Source organism: Barbus barbus (genome assembly GCF_936440315.1).
Source record: "Barbus barbus genome assembly, chromosome: 4".
NCBI lineage: Eukaryota > Metazoa > Chordata > Actinopteri > Cypriniformes > Cyprinidae > Barbus > Barbus barbus.
In genome coordinates, this window is record NC_136732.1 from 22,665,933 (window position 1) to 22,692,398 (window position 26,466).

General features: G+C 37.4%; 1 protein-coding gene across 3 annotated transcripts in view; it reads left to right on the forward strand.

Moving 5' to 3' along the window:
* LOC306869048 (cdc42-interacting protein 4 homolog) overlaps positions 1 to 20,158 on the forward strand; it is a 34,738-nt gene extending 14,580 nt beyond the window's left edge. Inside the window, exons 3-15 of one of the 3 annotated variants that reach the window (XM_079415622.1) lie at positions 2,848 to 2,904; positions 3,742 to 3,889; positions 5,496 to 5,558; positions 7,430 to 7,534; positions 7,710 to 7,838; positions 7,957 to 8,103; positions 8,411 to 8,599; positions 11,834 to 11,998; positions 16,303 to 16,412; positions 16,621 to 16,753; positions 16,837 to 16,925; positions 18,431 to 18,555; positions 18,639 to 20,157. In XM_079415622.1, coding sequence (XP_079271748.1) covers positions 2,848 to 2,904; positions 3,742 to 3,889; positions 5,496 to 5,558; positions 7,430 to 7,534; positions 7,710 to 7,838; positions 7,957 to 8,103; positions 8,411 to 8,599; positions 11,834 to 11,998; positions 16,303 to 16,412; positions 16,621 to 16,753; positions 16,837 to 16,925; positions 18,431 to 18,555; positions 18,639 to 18,790 — 1,612 coding nt within the window. In that variant the 3' untranslated portion in view covers positions 18,791 to 20,157. Of the gene's footprint in view, positions 1 to 2,847; positions 2,905 to 3,741; positions 3,890 to 5,495; positions 5,559 to 7,429; positions 7,535 to 7,709; positions 7,839 to 7,956; positions 8,104 to 8,410; positions 8,600 to 11,833; positions 11,999 to 14,291; positions 14,313 to 16,302; positions 16,413 to 16,620; positions 16,754 to 16,836; positions 16,926 to 18,430; positions 18,556 to 18,638 lie in introns of all 3 variants that reach the window. The other 2 variants (XM_079415623.1, XM_079415624.1) reach the window with 2 other exon arrangements.
* Positions 20,159 to 26,466: the final 6,308 nt, after the last annotated feature.

The following is a 26,466-nucleotide window of genomic DNA, read 5'->3' on the forward strand; positions in this document are numbered from 1 at the left end:
TCTTTAGATGTTAAAGTGTTATTTATTGCTGGCTTTTGAAACAGAAATAACACAGTAACCAACAATACAGCACAAAATAATAATAAACAAACAACAAACAAAAGTCCATCTCTTCCATTAGAATTAAAAAAGGTGACCGCTGCTCTGTAAACATCCATGACAGTATTTCTCTTTTGAAAATAATGAACGAAAGAACAATAGGTAAGTCCCATTTGTTAACATTAGTTAAAAGCAGGTTAACATTAACTAAAAATGTGCAATAGCTAATTGTTGCAGTAGTTAATATTCTTTGTTAATGTTGATTAATAAAAAATACAACTATGTTAGTTAATGTTAGCTCCATTGAATTATATTAAGACAACTTTTGATTTTATAATGTATTATTAAAAGTTTAAATTAAGATAGCATTATTAATAAATGCAGTCATTGCTTTTTTCATGTTAACTAATGTAACTTGTGTTACTGAACAATAATAACGAATCAGTCGTTGATATATAGATAGGCCCACTGTTCTCTATTATAGATCAGTGGATGGGCCATGTTTTAGCTTAGAAAAAATGTTTGAAAATAAATAGCTCATTAAGTCTTTAAGTAAGAATTATTTGATGCTATTGTGAAGACTAAAGCGAATATAAATATCTAAATGACTGAGTGTGAAACATTATTTACACAGTTTTAGGAAAGTAGCGCAGCTGATTTGTTTACTGGGTTACCGGGGTAACGGCAGCGGCAGCGCCCTCTAGTGACGAATGTGCGTCATTCAACGCATCTTCACTTTAACTCGCTCCGCTTTTCTTCTCATCTGTGCTCATTTAAATTAAACCGTTGCCTTTTTAAAGTTCTAAAGTAATAATATGAGGCTGCATCGCAATTTTTCCATAAATAAACAGAATAAATTAATACGTTTGTTATAGGCTACTGTATAAGTTAGGCTGTTTTGTATTTTGTTTTGTATTCGCACTTGTGCTCCTAAATACATTTTCCAGTTCGCACACATCTATTTTTAGTCGCAAATGCGAGTGAAATGCTCGCACTGTCGAGCCCTGCACACTACTATCGACAGGCATTTCTTTGGTGGATATAAAGCTTCGCTGTTTAGTCCCTCTGTCACTAATCTAATGCGTGTAGTAGCCTTTGTGTCTCTGATAAGCAAGTAATTTGAAGCTGGTGCACCACTAGCGTGACTTTGTTTTCATTTTGCACAAGCTGCAACAGTTCAGCTCCGTGCAACAGAAACACTAGGTTTTGTGGAACCTTTACTATTAATTAACCGTGACGTTTTAAAGCGCGGTTAATCGCGGAACCGGTTAATCGCTGCATCCCTATTATGAAGTATTGTTCTTTTACATACTTTCCAGCGTTTCAGAAATAAATGTATACAAATTACACCGAAGTACAACATTAACTTACGGTGTTCGGGAGCGCTCAAAAAGGGGTTAAACACTGAATTTTGAATAAAAAATTTTTCCCATAAACTCAGAGATGTGGATTCGGATGGCAATTAAATTACCACATGACCTTGGTGTTTGTCAAAAACCTGTAGGTAATTTAGCCGGGGATTTTTACGGGGGAGGTGAGGGAAAAACGCAGACATCCTGGATTCAGACGGCATTAAAAGCACCAACTACCCCCTGTAAATGGTGAAAATCACTTACGTCCCCCAGAGAAACAATTACCATCCGAATAGGGCTTAATATGCTAATTTATTATGAGAGTTGAAACTGATGTGCTGCTTCATATTGTTTTTTGGAACCAGTGATACTTTTTTCTTTGATTGTTTGATGAATACAAAGTTTAAAAGGGCAGCATTTGTTCAAAATGGAAATCTTTTCTAACAATATAAGTCTTTATAAAATCTTTTATTCATTTAACACATCCCTCCCGAATAAAAGTATTAATTTCTTTAAAAATAAATTTACTGACCCCAAACTTTTGAATAGCATTGTAACACGAAATTTCTTTTTTAAATAAATGCTGTTCTTTTTAACTTTTTATTAATCCGAGGATTCTAAAAAAAAATTTAAAAAATTAAAAATCAGTCCCCCCCCCCAAAAATATGACGCAGCAAAACGGCTTCCAACATTGATTATAAATCAGCATATTAGAAGGATTTCTGATCATGTGACACTGAAGACTTTAGTAATGATGCTGAAAATTCAACTTTGATCATAGAAATACATTTTATTTTAAAGTATATTAAAATAGAAAACTGTTATTTTAAATTGCAATAATATTTCACACAATAACAGTTTTATATAACAAAAGAAACGTTTATTGCGATTTAATTAATGTTATCGTTTTATCGCCCAGCCCTAGTTGCATGTAGTCATTGTAGGTATGAATACCATGTCTAATATATTTTTAAATACATTGATTAGGGCCAGACAAAAAATGTAGTGTCTTGTCATTGATCCTTATATTCCTGCAGTATTTCTACATTGTGCTTGCCCACACTGAACCTTCACTGGTCCAAAATCTTGCTCCAGGATGACTGCAAAATAAATATAAACATTCTATAATTGTGATCGTGCCACGTCACACAATGTTTTCATATTCAGTTTCTGACTGGAAATTCCCTTTGTACCTGATTACTGTTATGGGAAGAAAAAATTAAATAAAATTTCCCTGTGATACCCAAAATACCCTTATGTCTGTGTTTTTGAAAGACCAAATGCTCTGCACACAGTGTCCCATGCAAATGCATCACAGCCACCTGCTCCAGCAGGACTTTTGCAGTTTTTGGACTCCAGCGTGGCATGTTATGCAACCTTTTGCTATTTGAAACCTGAGTACTTGCAAATGACATTATTATGACGTAGTTGATCTTTTTTCTTTTCTGGTTGCTAGGAATTTAACCAAGAAATACAGCCCTAAACGAGGCAGCAAAGAAGAGCAGGAATGCAGGTAATTTTGCACGCTTCCAAAGCTGTATGATTGACTTATTTTTACTCACAATTGTGATGACAAGTGAACTATCCAACCTTAACAATGTGATACTAGAGAAGAAAGCTGACAAATCCCCAGTCACTATAATCAGATCACTGTGGTACGCTGAGCTATGTCTGATGTTGCTATGGTACCTGAGCAGCAGTACCTATGGGACTGTTACTGTCTCCAAACAAAAGCACATGAACTCAACAAACAAACGCATACACCTGTAAATGACTTAACGTATGCTCCCACAGAGCAAAACTAATGAAGTCACTCATGGAAATCAGTACTATTTAAATCAGTCACAGGTGAAGAAACTACATTTGCAACACGTTGAACCATTTGGCATATTTCAAAGTCAAAGTTCATCATTGATTGGATTGTGAAAGGATTGTGAAATATATATATATATATATATATATATATATATATATATATATATATATATATATATATATATATATATATATAGAAATTGCAATAAGATTTCACAATATAATCTTTTTTTCCTGTATTTTCAATCAAATAAATACAGCCTTGATAAGCATGAGACGCCATTAAAAAAACAAAAAATCTACTGATCCCAAACTTTTGAATGGCAGTGTACATCTGATTCATAGAGAAAAACTTGCTTGCATTTTTTGTGTGTTTTGGTCAAACCAGTTCCCAAATTGCTCTGAAATTAATGATTCATAAGTTAAGTGGTCCAAATGAGCATGATTTTTTTAAATTGCAGTACTCCCAAATGACTAAAAAGGTCACGTTTATTACCCATGCACATTGTATCTCATTCGTGTTGCTCTTCTTTAGGTTCTCCAATCACCAGGCCTTTCTGGACATCCTGAATGAGATGAACGACTATGCGGGCCAGAGGGAGCTGATCGCTGAGAACATGATGATCAATATCTGCATCGAGCTCACAAAGTACCTGCAGGAGCTCAAACAGGAGCGCAAGATGGTGAGAGAATGAGAGAGGCAGACGGAGAAACTGGGCCAGGCTTAAAATAAAGCATGCTGTGGGACAGAGGGCCAGGAACGACGCAGAGAGGGGGATTGTGGGTATGAAAGAGAGGCGGTGGAGAACATGTCACACTGCTTGTTTGAGAAGAAACATTCGAGTTTGTTGGGGTGGAAGTCTCATTTTGATTTGTACCACACTGTCAGAGGAATGCTTTGGTGATCTTCATAAAGAACAGTCGATGCTCGGCATATAACCTCAGCTGTCTCCTCTTGTTTGTCACTTGGAATTTATGGCATACTGTTGTATTGTTAGTGCTTCCTAAGGCAAACATCACTATTACCATTGCTTATACTTAGAGTTAGGGCTTTGAACAAATGACTAACCTGAAGTAAACTGCTTCTGCTGCAGACATGAATGATACATTAGATTTATGAGGTAAATATGCTTTGTTTAAGAGAGGTGTGCTATTTTTTTGTGATCATATTTTTGCCTGGCAGATAATAAAATGGGTGAAAAAAATTCACATAGACGTACATAGAAGGAGGGACCTGAGTATCTAGAGCTAAGAATATCAACGACTTTTAGGTGGACCAATAAACAAACATCCTAGCAACTACTTGTATATGACCTAGCAACTGCACAGCAATATAAGAAAACATTCAGATGCACCTTAGCACCAAACGCATAGTAATGCCCTTTCATAATGCCTAAGGAGCTTCATTGTAATAATGATCCAAAATCCATTCAAAACATCTTAGCAGCCATATAGCAAGACCCTGGAAAACCACTCTGTAAAGTCACGATGAAACGCAGTGTAGACAAAGACCTTTTCAGCTGTAATCTGACATGTATTTGGGTAGAATCGATTATCGACGGGGACTTGGTTCTGTTCATTGGTTGCTGATTGGATGGAGGAAGATCTAAATGCGAGTTTGCAGTCAACTGTAAGAAAGGGGCGGGTTTAAGTAGACAAAACAATATATCATATAAGGGCTAGGTGATGTATCTAAAAAATATATAAACGCTAAAATGTTTTATATTGTTTGATATTGATAATCATTTACTTTTTTTATAACCTTTAAAACATTGTATTTTTAATTTACTCAATTTGTTAAGACAAACAACAAAATTTTTTTTTGTTTTAACAGTCAAACACAAAATAAAATTTAAACGAATGCCTCCTTTCTTATGTGTTATATGCAGATTAAATAAGTCTTCAGGAAACATTTGGCTTGGCCTATATTGTGCGCTATATTGAACTTTTTTCTATCGTTATCGATGAAAGTGTACCATCGATACATACAGATACCGTTTTATCGCCCAGGCCTAAATTAAAAATTACAAAGAGACACAGAAAAAACGAATCCTATGCATGGATGAATTGTTCACAGTAATATCTATAATGTGTATTTAGAATAGATTAAAAAATGTATTAAAGTGAATTTACATTTTGCACATACTTTAAACTTAGACTTCATGTTGAGACGAGCAGCACTCATATTTTTCTTCAAAAAATGCAAAAATCTGTATGTGTTTCTTTTATTTCTGAAAGCCCAAAGCACTCTGACCATGATTCCACTCTCTCTTTCTCTGTAATGTGCAGCATCTGTCAGAAGCCAAGAAAGCACAACAGTCTCTGGAGGGCACCTACAAGCAGCTTGACAATGTAAGTTTCTCTCTGTGACAGGTTGTGATGTGTGTCTCACTGTGTCTTTGAGCGTGTCGTTGAACCACCAGATCAGACTGCGCTTGATAAGTTTACATCCCTGTCAAAGGCTTGCGTTACGTCTCTTTGTGGCGTAAGCGCTGACTGTGGGGAGAGTGCTCTTTTGTCTCTATTGTTTCTGCTCAGTGTGGGGTTGTATCGGGGATTGAAAGTGATTGTTTACTGATCGTTTCTGTGGCCATTGTGTTTGGTCAGGTGAGGGTCAGGAGTGTAAACAGACACACACATTCAAATACTCTTGAAGCAGCTGATAATTTCCAGTTAACAATGAGCAGATATTTTACACCTTTAAAGGGATAGTTCATCCAAAATGAAAATTCTGTCATTAATTTCTCATGTCGTTCCAAACCCAAACACCTTCGTTCATCTTCAGAACACAAATGAAAATATTTTTGATGAAATCCGAGAGCATTCTAACCCTGCATAGACAACAACACAACTGACACAAGGTTGAATTTAAGGTTGAATCACTGATGTCACATGGACAATTTCAACAATGTACTTAATATCTTAATTTGTGAACCGATAATTGACAAAGGTCTTATGTGTTTGGAACGACATGAGGTGTGAGTGATTAATGACAGAATTGTCATTTTTGGGTGAATTAACCCTTTAAACATAACGTATCAACAGTTTATCATATTAATTTAGAAATGTCCATAGTTATACAATATTGTTCATGTTATTTTAAAGAAAAATGTTTTTCATGTTTTATCCAAATATGATTATCTCTTTTCCACTGTTGTAACCAGTCATACAATGGTGGGGAAATACAGTGTTATCCAATAATATTGTATATTAAAATGTTTCACTCCTACTGAATAAAATTAGGTCACATCCTGTATTTTTATCAGGTGAAATATCCTGCTCTATTTCACAGAAATATGGCACATAACAATAGAATTTCAATGTTGTGAATCTTGTTTTTTTTCAATACCCCCAAAAATCTGTACATTTTTTTTCCCCCACCATCATGTTACAAACCCATATGATTTACTTTATTCTGTGGAACACAAAATTATGTTAAACACTATTTATTCTGATCATTTCCATGAAATGATCAGAATAAATAGAATAAGTATCAAGCTCCAAAAAATATAAAAAAGCACTGTTAGTTCAAACAAAAGGTGCTATCTTCTAAGTTGTGTATCAGATCCAGATGAAAATATCTGTAAATAAAAGCTGAAATGTCAGTCTCTCATCTCATATTCATCTTTTGATGTCAAACCCAAATGTTTAGTCTACAGCAAAAATAAAGGAATTGGCCTTACTGTTCCAATACTTTTGGAGGGCACTGTATATGATGTTATCTGAAGCCTTACAGTAAAGTTCTGTGGGGAACCTAAATTTAAATAGTAAATTTGAAATCAAATATGCAGTCGAAAAGTATTTTCTCTTTACCACCAGTATAGACCAACAATTTTGAGATTTTCTGTTAGATTTTCACTCCAAAAATGCTCTCTTGAATCTGAAGCTTTCTGCCCTCTACAAATGCAGCTGCATCTAAAAATCAGTCACTTGTTTACACCCTTACTCTTTTCTACATGTTGAATGGCACATAGTGCGCTATATAGGGGAGAAGGAGCGAGCTTAAATTCAGTGGCGCCAAAAGCCTTTGCTTTATTTCTCATAGCCAGTAGTGATATGTCTGTGGAAGAAAGAAAGTGATAGCCTATAGGTTTGGAAAAGCATGAAAGGAAATGCTGGCACAATCTTAATTTTGGTGAAAAGTACCCCTGTAATGGCTGCAAATAAGAGCATTGTGTACGTAAACGCTTTGATTCATGTGGTGGATGTTATTTTCATGGTAGAGTAAAAAGCGATTTGAGAGGGAGTGGAGAGAAGCAGAGAAGGCTGCTCAATATGCAGAGAAAACGGATCAGGACCTCAATGCCACCAAAGCCGATGTGGAAAAGGTATTTATGTTGCCCCAAAAGGTTTCACAGGTCTTGCCACTCCCTTGCATTCACATCTCCCATCCCACCATCTCATTTCCATCATATCCAAATGCATCATTGTTGTTTCCTCCTTCCTCTTTATGTACGGGTGTCTGATTTCACTTTTATCTTTTACTTCTGCATGTGAACCTAGGCCAAACAGCAGGCACATATGCGAACGCACATAGCAGAGGAGTGTAAAAACGACTACGCTTCACAACTTCAGAAGTACAACAAAGAACAGAATCAGTTCTACTTCACGGACATGCCTCTTATTTTCAATGTAAGAAACGTGCATCAGTTCTAACATGTTGAGACACATTTGTTCCTCTCCGCTTATTGTAGGAATGATCCTTTGCAGAGTGAACACTGATATCTGTATGCATGTTTGTTCACTGCAGAGGCTGCAGGACATGGATGAACGGCGTATCAAAAAGTTGGCGCAGGGTTACATCCTGTTTGCAGACACGGAGCATCATGTCATGCCCATCATTGGGAAGTGTCTGGAGGGCATAACCAGAGCTGGCACAAATGTCAACGAGAGGAATGTGAGTTCTCAGTTGTGTTTTTAAGAAAAGCATTTTCGTTTCCTGCTCTCAATAAACCACAGGTGCCCAGTCCTGCTCTGGGAGGGCCACTATCCTGCGAAGTTCAACTCCAATCCTAATTAAACAAACCTGAACTAGCTTAATCAACTTCCAGGCAAATGTGATCAGGCAAGTTGGAGCTAATCTCAGCAGGACATTGGCCCTCTGGGAGAAGGATCAAACAACCTTGCATTAAGCCACTTTAAAAGAGCAGTCAATCTTCTGCAAGCCGACACATGGAGTAGCTAACACTTCTCTGTTATTTCAGGACTCTATGGTTCTTATAGAGCAACACAAGTCTGGCTTCGAGAGACCAGGAGATGTGGAGTTTGAGGATTACAGTCAGGGCATCAACCGGGCCTCCTCGGACAGCAGCCTGGGCACTCCTAAAGGTCCTCTAGAGCTGCTGGGCAAGAACAAGAATAAAACATTCCGGTTGTTCAATAAGAAGAGCAAGGTAGGCTTTACTACTCTCTGAAGGCAGAGTTCCTTCTGATGAAATTGATTTGTTTTGTGTGGAGATGGAAAGTTCTCTTTTACCCTGCTGGAAAATCCCTGCCAAAGGTTGCCAAAGCTTAGTTTACTCAACTCAACCAGATCCCATCAGCTTGTCCATGCTGATCTACCAGCTTTAACCAGGGAGACTTCAGTCCCAACTGCTGATAATTCACCTGATCGACCATCTAAATCAGGTCTATCTAATTCTGCTCCCGGGGGTCTCCATCCTGCAGAGCTTACCTCCCGTAACAATAGAAACTGGCAGACAAGCATGTTGAAGTGCTTGATTAGCTGGATCAAATGTGTTTAATTGGGGCTGAAGTTAAACTCTGCTGAAAGGTGCCCTCCCCCAGGAGCAGGATTGGACACCCCTGATCTAAATGAGCCATTACCATTATTTTACCAGCTAGAACCCATTTTAAACCCAGCCATCAGATCCGTAGAATGTTTTTTTTTTTAATGTGATTTTTTTCCAGCAGGGTTCTACAGTACCTATCCCTGAAGTTGTGTCCAATCCTGCTCCTGTAGGACCACCATACCAAGTTTAGCTCCAGCACGCTTTTCTGGAAGATTCTAGTAACCTTAAATAATTTGTTCAAGTTTAATAAAGCTAAAGTCTGCAGGATGGTGGCCTTTCTGGAGCAAGATTGGACACTTCTGCACTATAATATGAGATAGGAGAGTCACAGTCTGAAAGGTAACAGACTGGCTTTGAGAACAAGACATTGTTTGATTTGTGGGCAAGTCTTTGAGAGGTCTATCTAGAAAAGGTATTAGATCCAAAGCTGTGGTTTCTTGCACCCTTTGTCTCCCTGCCACAGTTGAAAGATGCATGATGGTTCAATCCACCTTCACCCTTTCTCACCCCTTACTCTCGATCTCTCTGACGTACCCAACACAGATCCTTACGGTTTTCCAGTATGGACCCTTTGCATGGCTATTTGTCTGTGAGTGGGGATGGAAAAGCCCCAGCTCTGTTGTTTAGCTCAGCGTGTGACCCAGTGCTCATTCTGCTGCATCTGTGCTTTTCTTTGGGACACTTTTCCCTCTGCCATGGGCCTGAACACGCATACACTACTGCTATTATATGCTGTATAATATATCCTTCAGTCCCAACACAATGACACCTTTGTGCACCGTGTGCCATCAGGATAGATGTTCGGTTGCATCTGGTTAAGTTGTTAAGGAGAAAAATCCTCTTTAAATGAGGGTTGGAGGAAAAGCATTAGTAAAACATTCTCTTCAGTCATGTGATATTCAGAGCTCTGCGTAGGATTCAATGGTTCTCTCTTTGTCCCAGAGGCCTATGTAGGTCTAGAGTGTCTTCTAGGAACACTTCACCTTCATATTAATAACATAATTTCCTGCTTCTCCAGTAATCTAGTTTCCCGCTTCTTCAACACATTAGGCCTTTTTCACATGAGCCGCAGCGCTTGCCAGCTGAACTGTCTAGTCTTCTTCTGTTTAATTTCTGTCCTAATCATTGTTCAGATCCATTTTTTTGTCTTGCGTGTTAGTTAATATGGAGTTTTTGTTGTTTTTACCAAATTGGCGCTGCAAATTTTCCTTTTTTCTTTTTCCTCTACTCTTAGTAGTTAAGATCAAACATCTTCCTTCATTCCTTGTTGCTTCACTTGTTGCTCACTGTGCATGTTTCCTTTCCGGCTGAGACGGTCACAGTGTTGAGAAGCTAAAACCAAATTATGGGGAAATACTTATTTTTAGCGCCAAGCTTTCATTCGTTTACCCATAAATTTGTGGTGGATTGTTTGGTGCAATTTTAGATTTAAAGCTTTTTTTTCTTGTATCAGGGTGAAATATATTTGCTCCTACAGTGTCATAGGCATTCCCAATGTAAAAGTTATCCTAAACAGTAGGGAACAATTTTATGCTGCCATGTAAGATGTCTAATTTTGGTCATGATTAAAAGCAGCATCACATTTCTCCTACAACAATAATCCCAGAATGAAATATGTATATGTATTTTTAAAAATAGATAATTCCATCTAATTAATGCATGATTTCAATCCAGTATTAGTGCAGTGTTTTTTGTGTTAGGATAGGAAGTTGTTAGCTTAGCAGCCAGCTAATGGCAGATTCTTTGTATCAAGTTGTGAGCATTACTTGTGTTCTTCAAATACTCTTTGTGCTTACTAGAATAACTAGTAATTTAGCTAATTTGACCTTCTTTTTCATTTAACTGTAAACTGTTGATTCAACTGTAAGGTTGTCTCTATAGACAGCTCACTTGGTTTTGGAACAGAGCTAGTATGCATAGCGAATTCACTGAAATATTGGGACTATTTTCATGTTCAGGCATTTTTGTTGCTATGCAGTCTAGCAGAAGCCTCTAAATGTTGATTGGGCAAAAAGTGGCTCCACTTATTAGATCCATAATGGGGTGGGGAATAAAATGTAATAGCAGCTCTGTATTGGAGATTGTTTACATTTGACGATTCTTACTTTGTGAGCAGCACAAATTCTCTTGGGAATTTCTTATAAGTTTGGCTATTGTTAATTCTATGTGATGTGCGTTCAAGTGATATTGGTTGGAATTAAATGGATATTTTAGTGTAATTTTTTTCTGACAAACACAGGAACATTATTAGCACTATAGCGCAATGAGATAAAGATCAGTGGATTCACAATATTTGTGTAATTTATGCAGTTTGTGTATTTTACGTAAATTTTTTGGGGTAGTTTGGGAAAGGATGGGAAGTCCACCACACAATCCTGTTTATACAAACTTAATTATGACAAATAACAATTAGCTTAACCATGGTAGTGTAATTGGTATGACCTTAACTTGAAAAGTTTTGTGGTGCCATTCATGTACATTCATCTCATCTTCACGATTATTCCAACATCACTTGAAAGCCACATGATCCAATTTTTTTTTCTGATGGAGCCATTGTTTGCTTCTTCATCTGGCTTATTCCATTGCTGGTTGTTGGGCCTTGTGGATTTGGGTTTGGGTATTCTTTGTCTTGCTTCTCGTGGCTCTTGCTGAGGTTGGTCCAGTGTTGTCCTCGTTGCTGTTTTGATGTTGCTTTGAGGTGTTTGATGGTGTCTCTTTCTTTTCCCTTGTCATTTGTGTTTTTTGTTTGTTTTTACCCTTCCCTATCCTTCCCACCATCCCTCTCCTGCTGTCCTGTCCGTGTCCCTCTGGTTTTGTGCCTGGTGTCTGTCCCAGCTGCCCTCGTCTTCACTCAGTCCTTTCTCCACACCCCCCACCCCCTCGCCTGCTAACGGACCCCCCTCCCCCAAGTTTGGCCGGGACCCCCTGTCGTACTGTTTGAAGGAAATCAATAAGACAGTCAAACCCCGAATCTCTTCCTTCCGGACCCTCAAGAGAACGGTGAGTGTGATAGGTCAGGGATCAAGCAAACTGATTAAACCTGTGCTGTCTCTTTAAGGCATTCAGCAGCACTCATCTGGGTCTGACTAGTGGTCACAATGAAGTAGAAATCACAGCTCTTTCACTACTGATCTTCAGTCACAACAACACCAGCTCTTCACCTATTCCTACCACACATTTAAGGCTGGTGTCACAACTAGCCAACGCACCTGTTACTGAAATCTCACCCTCTTTTTTTCAGTGATTGTCACGCTTGGCGATTGAGAAGGGAAGTTTGCGACAAACTAAACGACTGCCTCTTACATTTCTCTCTCATTCCCACGAATTTCAGTGTCCTATATTGGTAGCAAATCAACATAAGAAATAAGATATAAGAACAGGAGCACCATGCAAATGTAAGAAGTTGTCAGATTGAATTAGAATGTAGTGCATGCAGTAACTTTGTCCTTTAAATCAGTGTGATGTGTGTTTGTCCCTCTGGGGCTTGTAGTATACTCGTGTGTGCTTGTCAGCTTCTGTGAAAACATGACTTACTTTGAATAAAAATAGTGTTCTGCTTCGGCATTCTTATTTTATTAGTCATGTAAGTTTAGGGTGAATGCCAGAAAAATGCATGTTTACACAATCACAGTCGACAGTCAGCATTTGTGCTGTTTGGATGAGATTTGAGGAGGACAATAGCCAGTCAGTGAATCGGAGCTTAATGGTCACTGACACGTGGATCCTGCAGACTAACTAGGGCTGTGCCAATACAATCATGTATCATGATTCTTTTTCCCATGATATTGCATTGATACTTCAGGATCCTACAGTTGAATTAATGAAGAAGCAGGAATTAATGAAGAAGCACCCAAAAAGCTGAAACTCTGAAAATAGTGTTTGTAACTTTGGTTAGAGCTGCTTTTGTGAGATGTGGTACTGGACAAAAGCAAAGTGACCTGCATGAGAGACACTAAGGATGTATTCCCACCAGGAAAGTCTGCTAGTTCACTTGCTTTGGTCTGGACCAAATATAATGTTGATTTGTTGTTTTTTGGTGCAGTTCGCTTTCACACTGCCCTTTTTTTAAGTGAACCAGAAACTGTAAACAAAACTACACGTATGCTTAAGGCCATCGTTCATTGGTTCATCTATTCAACCGTACCAGAGTTAGTTTGGAAGCGGACCGAGACCACCTCTTCAGCTGGGTCTCGGTACGGTTGTTTGGTCTGCACCTGAGTGCGATTGCTGTATTCACACCTGCCCAAAAGGCACAAAAGGGGAAACGAACTAGAGTTCGATTCAATTGAACCAAACAAAACAGGTGTGAATACACTGTAAGAAATCGGCTAGTGTGATGCCATCTTATAAAACACTGTCTGTACTCTGTAGGGATGTAACGATTAACCGCGAGCCGGTTGAAAATCGATTAAAATATGTGACGATTCAAATCGGTTGAGATGCTAAACAAATCGCGACTCAGTTAGTGGTAGGAGTTTATATGAATATATGTCTGAGGGGAACTTACTGTCTTTAGAAAAGTTTAGATGGTATTTTTTCTTTTCATCTTGCCTCTGTCTAAAGCATATTAAAGTTCATAAGAGCAACCCTGCTTTGTTTACAGCGGAAACCAAGGAAACGCTTAAAGCGCCACCTGCTGGCAGAGATTGAATCTGCGTCTCATTCAGCTCGTCTGCTGTTTCTGTTTCATGCAGATATTTTTTATGTATAGTTTCACAAAACTGAAGTCAGGCCATTCATTTTTGCTTAATTTTAAAATTATACAATCTAGATGAAAAATTACTCATGTTGCATGTATGCAGCATCTTTGTTTAGGTCATGATTAAAATGCAGTTGTTGCCTCTAATTTTGAATGGAAAGAGCACAGACAAAGTCTTACTTTGTTTATATGAAGATATTTATTTTATTTGTGTTACTTATTTGATTTTGGGCGTGTTTTAAAATTTGTTTAGTTTTATTTCCATTTCCATTATATTTATGTTTTGTTATTTAGCAGACGCTTTTATTCAAAGCAACTTACAAATGAGGAAAATAGAAGCAATCAAAACCACCAAAAGAGCAATAATATGCAAGGTCTATATTAGTATATTATTATAGTGCTATATTTCAATATTACAAGGAAACGTGCTGCATTTTGTCCAAGCAATAATAAAAGGAAACATTTAATTTATAGTTTGTCTTGAATCGAATCAAAAAATCGTGAATCGAATCGTGAAATCAAAATCGTGAATCGAATCGTGAGTTGAGTGAATCGTTACATCCCTAACTGTCTGTTTATATCTCTCTTCCTCAGTTTACTCCAGAGAAGCTCACGGTAATCATTTTAAAGTGGTGTGGGCTGTACGTGCTGTGTACGTGTATATTTCACTCCCTCTGTTTTTATCAGATCATTTTCTGCCTAAGGATTTCACATATGACCACCTCCACATCTTCACTGAAAATGACAGATTTTCTATAATTCGCTATTGTAGAGGTGGCCATTTTCAACGAAATGCACTGCAGCCTCTGGGTTAATTTACAGTGCACTATCCATCATGGCTTTTAAACAGTGACTAGCCATTCCAGGGTGAGACACTGCAAAGCAAATAATCTATGCACTGATGCTGAAGCCAGGCTGTTATGGTGTACTGTATTGAACATGTTTTGAAGTTGCATTGATAAATCTTTGCATGTGGTTTAAATAAATTGAGGGTTACTCAAAGGAATATTCCAGGTTAAATGGACCTATTACTCTATTGACCTCATTCGTCTCTCGGGTTTGTAAAAACAACAGAAAACAGCAATACACTTACGTTGAATGTCTATGGGGCAAGTCTACAGCACTATGTGAATAAATGCTAAAAATATGAAATGATAGTATAGAAATGATAGTAATTTTGATAGTATAGCCATTATTTTAACATTATTAGCATTAGGCTAGTGTTGTTACCAAAAAGCACTTTATGTAAATTTAATCCCAGTCTAGTGTCTGCACTATTTGCCAGTTTTTGTATTTGTTTAACTAGAGTTTCAGGTATCTCTTAAGCCCCTCACACCACAAGGATCAGTCAACGTCTTGTCTGTTTCTTTCAACCATGAAACAATGGGCTGAAGTTGCCACTTTGTGAACAAACTAACTAGCGCAGAACAAAATCATGCACACAGTTAGAAAAATCTGACTGATGCTGATAGAATCTGTGTTATAGGCCCAAACTATCTATTGCGCTGGTGTTGATCACCACTTTTCAGATATGCTAGCAAATGGAGTAAAAGACTGATTATATTGTGACTAAATTATACTTGGGGCTTTGTTACTGTTGCTATGTCCAGCAAGCCATGCCACTCTCACATCACACATCATGTTCTCACGCAGTGAAAAATACATCGCGGAGCAAAGAGAAAACTGACAATGCACCGACAAACAAGACAGAGCAGGTTACTTCTGGTATGAAACAAGGTCTCAGCTTTCAAATTCTGTCATTTAAAAAAAAAAAAGAAATTCAAACAATAAATACCGTAATGTGTTGTGACAGATCGCTGTAGTGCCTCAGTTCAAGCGTCACGTGAACCGATCATCTTTTTATATTTACTAGTTATAGCATGAAATGAACATGAATGAACATCAGAAGGTATCTTGTTTTAACCGCAGAAAGATGTCTATACACACCATTTTTCAAGTTCAAGTCCACACATGTTAATCTACTCTCTTGTCAAGGCAAAAATGGCAGGTTTGGCGTTATGACTGGTCAGATTGCCTGTCAGTCAAACTCCCTGCGACGTGTCAGTTACAATAACGGAGCATAACCAGAACTTCATGCGCCTAGAACAATAGTCCTAATCTGAAAGGATTTTTTTTGTCTTGAGCAAATAATAAACACTTTACTGAATGTTCCATGTTACAAATATTAGCTTTGCATTCCTTCTTCAAAATAGATCTATTAAAAAATGACTGTCTGTGGTAATCGACAACATGCCACAGATTGTGTGTAATTTTATTTAACCCAGACTGTTCCTTTGAGTAAACTGTTTATCACTTATTTAAGCATTTCTCCTTGATTTACCTGTCATAAATGAAAAGTGTGTTGCCAAAATCTTGTTAAAGCACACAGCCTGTAGTTTTTAAGTGCAACAATTATGACAAGTGGTATAATTACCCTGGTGGTGAATTGCTACATTACAGCTTTTCCTTCTGCAGACCTGAACACTCACTGTGGGGTCTCTGGTTCACGCCTGTCACTGCTTGGCTTGTGGTGGTGGAGGGGTGGCTGTTTGTTTGTTTGTGTGAATCTCTGTGAGTGACACTGTCTCCCTGCCCATCTCCTCAGCCTGTGGACTCAGAGGGCTTCACCCATCTTCCTCCTGAGCAGCGCAGGAAACGCTTGCAGCAGAAGATCGATGACATCAGCAAGGAGCTGCAGAAGGAAATGGATCAGAGGTGAGTCGTCTGCCATGCCGTCTCTCCGACAAATATCACCATGACAACGGCCACAGTAGAATCCACAGGGTTGCCGGGGTCTGGGCTTTGTTTACTAAGCTCTTCAAATCTCTGAGGAATCAGTGCCACAAGTAACCGTATCTGTTTGTCTTTCTTTTTTACGATCGAGATGGCTCTTGCTATCTTAAATATATTTACGTCTGTGCAGTGAGGCTCTGGGTAAAATGAAAGATGTCTATGAAAAGAACCCTCAGATGGGAGATCCTGCCAGTTTGGCTCCTCAGATCACTCAGACGGCACAAAACATGGAAAGACTGAGAGGAGAACTCAACAAATATGAGGTTTCAGTTTAACTCTCTGTAAATCTTTTATATGTTTCATAAAGACTTTTTTTAAAACGCGCTCGTGTCTTGGTTTGTTGTAGTCCTGGCTCGCAGAAGCAGGGGGCCGAGGAGACTCGATACGATACTCGACACACTCTCTGAACAATAACGGTGCTCATAACCCCAGCAGGTCAGTTATATTTCAACGAACATGATTTTCTGATTACGGTGTGTATTCTGATTAAGCTTATTCTGAATAAGAGGTTACAGCTATTGGAATATTCTTACAAGTTATCAGCATGTTTCCAATAAACTAAGACTTGCATGTTGTTTTCCTACGGTTCTCTTGTGTAAATACCATAGACAACCGTTTTATTCACTATTGGTAATTCTACACCGTAATTTAATCAACTTGTTTTCATTTTTGTACTTGACAACGGCAAAATGTAGGTCATGAGATTCTTGATTTTATGCTCTGATTTTAAATGAAAAAATCTAAAGAAATATCCCCTAAATAATAAATCATTGCATAACTGGAGCAGACAAACTTTAAAAGCTTTAGAAGTCAATGTGTTCCTTGTTTTATTTCCATATTATTGAACATGAGCCTGTCACTAGCCTACAGTCCTACAATTAATTTTACAATTCACAATTAGACTTGGGGGCCATTTGCATAAGGCCTTGTATATTTAAATTTAATCATTTAGCAGACGATTTTATCCAAAGCGACTTACAAATGAGGAGAACAATAGAAGAAAGCAGACCAACAAGAGGTCAAAGTGAAGAAGTCCTTTGACAACTCTCAGTTAGTCTAGCACAGTACACACAGACAGTTTTTTTTAAATAAATTATAAAAACGAATACAATAGAATAGGTAAGTGCTAGTCGGCACTGATACATACAGCGCCCTTGTGTTATGGCCGTCCAAACTTCGAATACTGACTCTAGGACATTTCCCAATCCCGCCCCCCATCTCTCTCCCACTTCTCTTCCTGTCAGTTCAAGGCAAAAATGCCAAAAATAAATCTTAAAAAAAATAAGAATAGGGAAGTTCTAGTATTAATTGGTAATGTGCTGATGAAAAAGATTTTTTTGAAAATGGCTAAATAATTGAGATAGGCAGGTCATTCCACCAGCCAGGAACAGTCCAGGAAAAGGTCATGCGAGAGTGATTTTGTGCCTCTTTGGGATGGCACCACGAGGCATCGTTCACTTGCAGAAGTCTGAACTAGTAAGTTTAGGTATATTGGTGCAGAGCCAGTGGATGTCTTGTAGGCAAACATCAGTACCTTGAATTTGATGTGAGCAGCCATCATCAGCTAGTGCAAACTGATAAAGAGTAGCTAGTCTATAAAATTAAATCTATTAAATAGTTTTTTTAATGTTGGAATTATTATGGGATTTTGTACAGAGGTCAGTGATCTTATGCACAAAAATTAGTATAAGTGTTAGATTTGTTAAGGCTTTTTTTAAGTTTTAGTTCTTATTTTTTCTCAAAAGATAAAGGAACATTTTATTCTTCATAGTTTTAACCCCTTATTGATGTAGGTATGCGCAGATACAAATATATAAATCCGATAAATACAGGCATATGCCAGCTGTTTTATTCAGGATTCTAGAAATTGTATAGCTTTAATCCGGTTATGCCGCTTGATTTATGTTTACATAATCAGAATTGTTCTGTGCTCTTTTTAGTCCTGGAGCTATCTCAGATGACACAGACTCTTCCCAGGCCATCTACACTGAATTTGATGATGACTTTGAGGAAGAGGAACTCGCTGCACCTATTGGTCAATGCACAGCACTCTACAATTTCCCAGGTATGATTATACAGCTTCGCAACAAGCACTTACAAATATGGTCCCCACCTCTTTTCCTCTGAGACTCGTCCATTTGTCCACAGGCTCCAGCGAGGGAACCATCTCCATGCAGGAAGGGGAGGTGCTGTCTGTAGTGGAGGAGGATAAGGGCGACGGATGGACGAGAGTGCGCCGGAACAACGGAGACGAGGGCTACATCCCAACTTCTTATGCTACCATCACTCTTAATAAATGACCTCATCCCCTTTCCACCCGCTGCAGCAGAGATGCACTATACCAAACACTAGCTTCAGCTTACCACTCATTATGGCTTGCTGCTCCTCTCGGAGGGATAATTTAAGGGGGAATCACTGCACATTGGGCTAATACACTCCTCCTCTAAGGATGAATGAATATCTCAGGGTGTGTATTATGTGAGTAAATGAGGTAGAGAAGGTTGGAATAATTTTTCTCCTTATTTTGCATGAAAAACAATGCAGCGGGGTGCCATGTAAACGCAGCTATTGCTCAACAGACACATCAGTTCCTGTGGTCGGATGGTGACTTTTGATAGCAGTCTATCAGCAGAGCTGAGATATTTTGTCTGACCATGATCCACTCAATGTGTCCTTCACTAAGATCTTACATCTTTAACTTGATGACGTGATTCTGCATCTGGAGCAAAAAGCATAACTATCTCCGCTGGCAGAAATCCAGCAGCGTTTTAACTTGAAGTATTTGCTTTGATGATCCGAGTGGCCAAAAATTATGGTTTACAGCAGTAAGTGTTGCATATGCTTCCTTGTGCAGTAACATGAATACCACATCTATGAGTCAACAAGACCGAATATTTTTGTGTATAGAAAATACTGAGCGTGCAAGTAATATTAAGCAACTCCCTCTTTATTTCTTAAGACTTGTTACACAATACACAAGTTGACATACTCAGCAAAATTATGACAATCAAAGTCTCAATCTGCAGAAAAAAGCCACACTTCTCAAATCTGTAGTACAATAAATATTTTGTTGAAATAAAACAATATAATTTATTGAGTATATAAATAAGTGTTTGTATAATGTATAAACAATCACATTTATATAAGAGTTGACTGCACACATTTGCTATTTCAGATAGATCAACAATGCACAGTGTACTCAGTTAAGAAAAAATATTTTAGGTGACGAAAGCAAATTTAGGAGTTTCATATATAAATATATGAAATATATTCACAACACCACTATTGTCTTATTAGCTTTTTATTCTTGATGAATAAAGATGGTATAATTAAGAATAGATTTCAAAATGCAAGGGTTCGAGCCTCTGTGTTCAGCATTTGTTTAGTTTGTCCATGGCAGACAAGTCCATGGCAGAACTGTTAATGTTTGGCTAAGTCAAGGTGCCTTCAACTTTGTGTATGTACCATACTCCGAATACACTATTTTATTGTCTTTATAAATGTCAAGCACATTTCCAAGTTCACGTGATGTCCTGTTTTCTTTTTGGTGAAATTCTCAATTGAAATAGATTTTTAAGAAATTTGTATACCTTTTGAGAAGAAATGTTTATCTTTAGCAGCAGTTAAACTACTTTTAGGTCTTAAAATAAAAAATGATTGTACATGTTGATTATCATAACGCCATTGTTTCCCATAGCTAACACGTGCCGCCTGCTGGTAATAGGAGGATGATTTTAAGTAGACTTGTAGTTACACCTTCTCGGATCCTTCATTGCAGAAACACAAATCCTATTCTACGAATCACAAATCAAGAAACTCGTACTCTCACATGTTTTGCTACTATTGCTGCAGTGAATATGGTGCAAAACACATTCACACACCTGCATCAAAAATGTGAAGTCACGGAAGAATTTTGTACATCCACAGATCAGTATTTGAATTCTTGCAATGAGATTTGCACACTTGTACAATGTTTTCTTACAAACACAAGTACATAAGGACAACGGCTTGAATCTGCTGCTACGAGTCTTAAATGCTGTTTTTCACTTGCAAATGACTAGTTTCGCGCACTCTCCCTTCTGCACCACATATCTGTGTGATAAATGGAGCAAAAGTGATGTGTGCATCTGTAGAGAGATTGAGGTCTCTGCAGAGTAAAAGAGGGCGTTTCTGAATTTGTGGGTGTTTTCAAACTGCTGGGAGTTTCTCAATCATACAAACAAAATGATCCCCCTTACCTAACCCCACCCCTAAACCTACCATCACTATGACGTCAGCCAATCAGGACACATGGTCTAAAAACGCCCCGATCTGGTAACTCCCATTACTTTGCTGCAGAGACCTATCCTTGTCTGTAGAGGCAACTGCGAGCACTCTTCAGCGATCAGAGGATTTCAGCCAATCAGAAGAGCTAGTTTGGATGCCTATCAGCAGGGAGGAAAAAACTTCTGGAGCGGAGAGCGGCAAACAATAAAGGGGTTTTCTTTCTTTCTTTTTCTGAAATCACTCACCCTTATACTGTACAGTATATTTGTTTATAGTTTAAATATTAAATGAGTTTAGCTCCAACCCTGATAAAACTCACACCTGCAGTGGTGGAAAGAGTAGGCTACTAAAAAAATATACTCAAGTAAAAGTACCATTACCTTCCAAAAAATGTAGTGTGAGTAGAGTAAAAGTACTTGTCCAAAAAACTACTTGAGTAAGAGTAAAAGAGTAGCCTATTTAAAAGTACTCATGAGTAGTGAGTACTGAGCTGTGGATTCTACCCCGTCATAATAAACGCTGTACACTGCAATTTATACATTTAAAAAACGTTGTACATTCTGTAATTAACATTATCTTGTTTGTCATAAAAAACGAAGAATATCTATCAATCCAGCAGTTTTAATTTTGACTGCCAACTCTTTAAAACACATCAAAATAGCACGGAAACAGTATTCAGTTGAAGAAAAGATGAAAGTTATTCTCAGTTCAATCATCCCCATTTAAATCATAAGGTTTGAAAAATAGATTTAAAATCATGTGTAAGGCCACTGAAACAGCATGCTGTTGTTGCACAAAATATTACAGTTTTTCTCAGTCGCTTTGGTGCATTTCTCAAATCATCATTAATATTTGCAAAGAAGTATGTGCATTTCTCAAAACAATTCGTACAAACAGCACCACACAATAGATTACCCTGCAAAAGCCTGTAACTTACTCAAAATCTTTAGTTCATCTCTCAAAAGTATTTATGTCAATGAACATATCAGTGCCATCAGAATGAAAAGTCCTTGTGTCATTGTTCACAAACAAGATCAAAATGCTTAGTCATGTTGTCAATATAACAGTGCACTCTGTTAGTATTACCTGATGTAAACTATGGCAACAGTTTGGATGACAGTTACTGTAATGAAATGCAGAAGGCTGCATTTCTTATGTATGCTATATATCATTTCAAAAGTACAAATTTACACATTACTGTATGAGGGATATTGATTGAAAGAAACTGTTTCGAAATGTTTGAATTATTGAGGATATGGTCGTTCTCCCAATATTTAGCTGCACCCTTCAGCCATTGTAAGGCCATGATTGACAACATTATTTCATCTGATGTCCACCTCTGTCCTTGGCCTCTTCTGCCTCTTCCTCTGTTTTGCCTCTCTACACTTCCATGCATCCTTACTCATCTTCTTCCTCTCGTCTGTTGTCCCTGATCGTTTTCTGGATATTCATCCATCGACAGAATTTGTAACTTTTGTGTTGTCCTCTGTCTATACATGCTTTCCAATTGAAGGTTCATGAAATGCACCTTTGAGCTATTTCAGAGAATTGGTTTATAATTGGTTGATCTATATTCTCTTTATTAGTGAATGTCAAGATTCATTTGCACAATTCATGGCAAATTTACAAAAAGTCTAATAGAGATGTGTAGAAAATATGCTTGACAGTTTATGACAGCTAGATCAACCATTTTGCATTTAATGACTTACACGATGAACTAATGACTAGATGTTTTGAGGGGAAAGACTATTCCACAGAGAACTATATAATACATTTTGAGCAACATGATATTAGCAACTGAAAATGTAGGAAACCGCAGACAAATGTACATAATCAGTTGCATGAATGTCCCAAAGCAATAGCAACTTGTTCAAAAGAACGAGAAACTGCTTTTATGATGTGCACAAGTGACTAGATGATGTGAAGGTTGAACAAGTAGTTTTGAAAATTTAATTTCTGTTCTGAGAAATGCACTAAAGCAACTGAGAAAATAGTGCAATAGTATAAATACAAACATAGAATAGCCTAGTGCAAATACAAACACCAATCTCATAGTTCAGCATCACACACCATGACATGGGTTAAAATAAGAGCCCATTTCTCTCCAAAACGGTGCCAGTTTTGTTTTTCAATAAAGAAATAAGAATAACTAAACTTGATCATTTATGTTACAATTTTAACATAAATACACATTGTTCTAGAAGGGTGGCATCATGCCATACCTTTTATACGTTTACTCGAATTGTTATGTTGATAAAACAATTTGTAAGGAAAAATGCATTAAATAACAAAGTATTTTTGGGGAAACATTTTCAAAAGAAAACACAAGCACGTCTCTTTGCTGAGCCGCGGCGGTCTCGGTGAATCAGCAGCATCCACAACTGAATGGAACAAAAAGTGTTGAACTTTGAAATTGTTTATGTGCGAGTGCACATGCTAAATGAAGGCGGATTGTATAAAATGGATCCAAAAAAAAAGAAAAGTTTATTATAATGAGCTGCAGTTTTATTACATCACGCGCTGACACAGGTGCAGTGTATTAAGGCCACAAATCGTTTTAGTGTTTCCAACAAACTTTTTCACAGCGCGCATCACGCACTCAAACTCATCAAAAGTCAACAAGTTCAACAAGCAACAACGACTTATCTCGTGACTCCGAGAGAGAGACGAGGCAGCGCAGATCGCGCATCCCATAAGTGAGTGGGAATTTACCGAACATGGCACTTGCGAGAGTTAACACTGTACGCAATACCCGTAACCTCACACCAAATTTCAGGTCGTGTAGATAGGCAAGCATATAGGCTATACAAATTATTTAGTAAGCTGAAATCCGAAATTTACCTTAACATTTTAGAGGAAGATGTGACTGAACTGATGCTGCCATGATAAACAGCAGTTGGCCGTTAAAGTTTTCTATGCACAATTTGATTTGACAAAAGTCACGAGACCGATTACTATCTCTATCCAGTCACATTAATGGATAAAAATAAAATTAAAATAAGCATGTAATGACCACAAATGGGGGAAAATAGCAGAGTAAAAGTAGCCTACCTATACATCACTTAAAATGTACTCAAGTAAAAGTACACAATTTTTAAACAACTCAAAAAAGTACAATTACTGAGATAAAAACTACTTAATTACTGTAACGTGAGTATTTGTAATTCATTACTTCACACCCCTGCCTACCTGTAGCCTTCTAGTAGTCCTAATCAGTGTTGGGCACTAACTAGTTACTAGCAACTTAGTTACTGTAATAATATTACTTTTTGCAGTAACTAGTAGTGTAACTAATTACTAATAAGATTTCAGTAATAATATTATATTTACTATCCATAAAACAGCTTAGTTACTTTTGATGCCTCAACCCCGCTGATTTAAAATCTAACAATCAAATCATTCCTAGATTTATTTTCATAATTTTCACGACTCGATGTGATGCATGTGATGTCTCCAGTGGAGAAGGCAAGCTTGGAATATGGAAAAGCTTACATTCAGCAGATAGAAATATTGCATTATATTGATTTTCTCAGGAAAAAAGATGATCTGAACACTGATGTGTAAGTTGTGGCTTTACTTTACTCTGGCATTACATCCCAACCACATCCCTCTGATCAACATGTACATTATATTACTATAATTAAACATGTTTTTGAAAAATCAAACAGTTTCTTACAAACTTATGTGATTTGATAAAATACATAATGAAATGTATATGTAATGGAGAACTTACAATTAGCTTAAAGCTGCACATGACAATGAGATTGATAGTGACATTCAAGTAGAAGTGTTGCATTAATCACTATTGAGTGTTTGTAATAACTTCTGATTGCGATCCAATGTGGATTTTGGTCAAATGATGAGGCAGAAATATGTTACTAGTAACATTCTAGAAGAATTATATGTGGAAGATACACAGTTACAACTTCTCTGGGGCTTGAAGAAACAGTAATGTAACTAGTAGTGTAACTAATTACTGTTGCCATAAAGTAACAAGTAAAGTAACAATATTACTTTGGAAAGGAGTAACTAGTAATGAGTAATATATTACATTCTTTGAGTAACTAGCCCAGCACTGGTCCTAATTAAGTTAACTGGTAGAGGTGTGTTTAAATAGGGTTAAAGCTAAACTGCAGGACAGTGCCCTCCAGTACCAAGTTTGCCCTTCCCTGCTTCAACTCACAAAGAGGCTTCATAAAAGATAAACCCGTTAATTAAATAGATAATTATGAGCGTGTCATTTACAAAATGATTAAATATATTTAATATATTTTTAAAAATGATAAACTATTTATAAATTATAAACTAATTATAAAATGTACAGTATAACAGTGAGTGATTTCAGAAAAAGAAAGGAAATGTACCTTTATTGGTATTTGCTGCTGTTATTACCCCCTGCTTGTTCGGGTGCCAACGGATAGGCACCTAAACTACACTGTAAAAAGATTGCTGTAAATTTTACAGTAGCTGGATGTATTATTACTGTATTCTCATTTAAAATATTATTCCTGTATTGTCAATATTAGTACTGTTCAGTTTATTTAAATTTTTTACTTGTATAAAACAATATAGTATACCATATTATTTTACAACCCCATAAAGAGCACAATAACTCATTAGCATTTGTCTTTATAATATTCTTTTTTAATTGTTGAACATGTTCTTTTTAAAAATACAAAATACAAATCTTCATCTCTAGCATGTGCTAGCTGAAAAAGGGCATCACCACAGTCCCCAGGGGACTGTATCTGCAGCATGGCAAAACAGATTTCAAATTTGTTTGTGTTGTTGTGTTAAACTGCAGTAATTTTGGCAAAGTTGACAATCTCTCTGATGAGAAACACCACGAGGGGATTCAGGCTGATGCTTTGTCTTTGCACACTCTTTCCACTCTTTCTGATCTGTGACTCTGAATGGCATTTGGTGCCACCAGGGTTGATTCTCAGAATGAACCTGCAAGCACAAGGGAAAAAAAAAAAAGTTTACAGATTTTGCCCTAACTGCCAGATTTTATGCTGTATGCACTTTGAGATTAATAAAAAATATGATATGAACGCACCTACAAGGAATTAGTTGATAATCCATCACAAATCATTAAATTTATAATCCATTCCTTATAATGCATTCCTGAAGATCAAACAGTAGATCAAAGTCAAGTCACCATTATTTTGTATAGTGATTTTTACAATGCAGATTGTGTCAAAGCAGCTTTACAGTATTAAACAGGGAAATAGTGTGTCATTCTCCACTGGCCAGACGAACCAGCAGGTTTTTCCATGCTGCAGAAGAGTCAGATTGTGCAAAGGACTCATCTGGTTCCTGTGGTCTTGTCCCGATGGCCGTCTTGGAGACAGGGTCTCCACTGGGGATCAGTCTCTGGGGCTCATCTAGGTGTCCTGGCTGTAGCGGTCATCTCTAGGTGCTGATCCACCATCTGATCTGGATACAGTCTGGATCTGGGTGGCTGTAGTGACCTCGGAATAAGAAAGAAACAGACTAATATTAGTGTAGATGCCATTCCTCTAACAATGTAACAAGTACATCAGGTGTTTTGGGAAGTGTTCCCGGTTCCGGTTGATTTAATTAATGCAGCCTAACAATCCTTTAACGGATTTGAATTATAGAAATGTGATAGTGTATTATGTGTAAAACAGATTAAAGAGTTGGGTCTTTGATCTAGATTTAAACTGACAGAGTGTGTCTGCCTCCC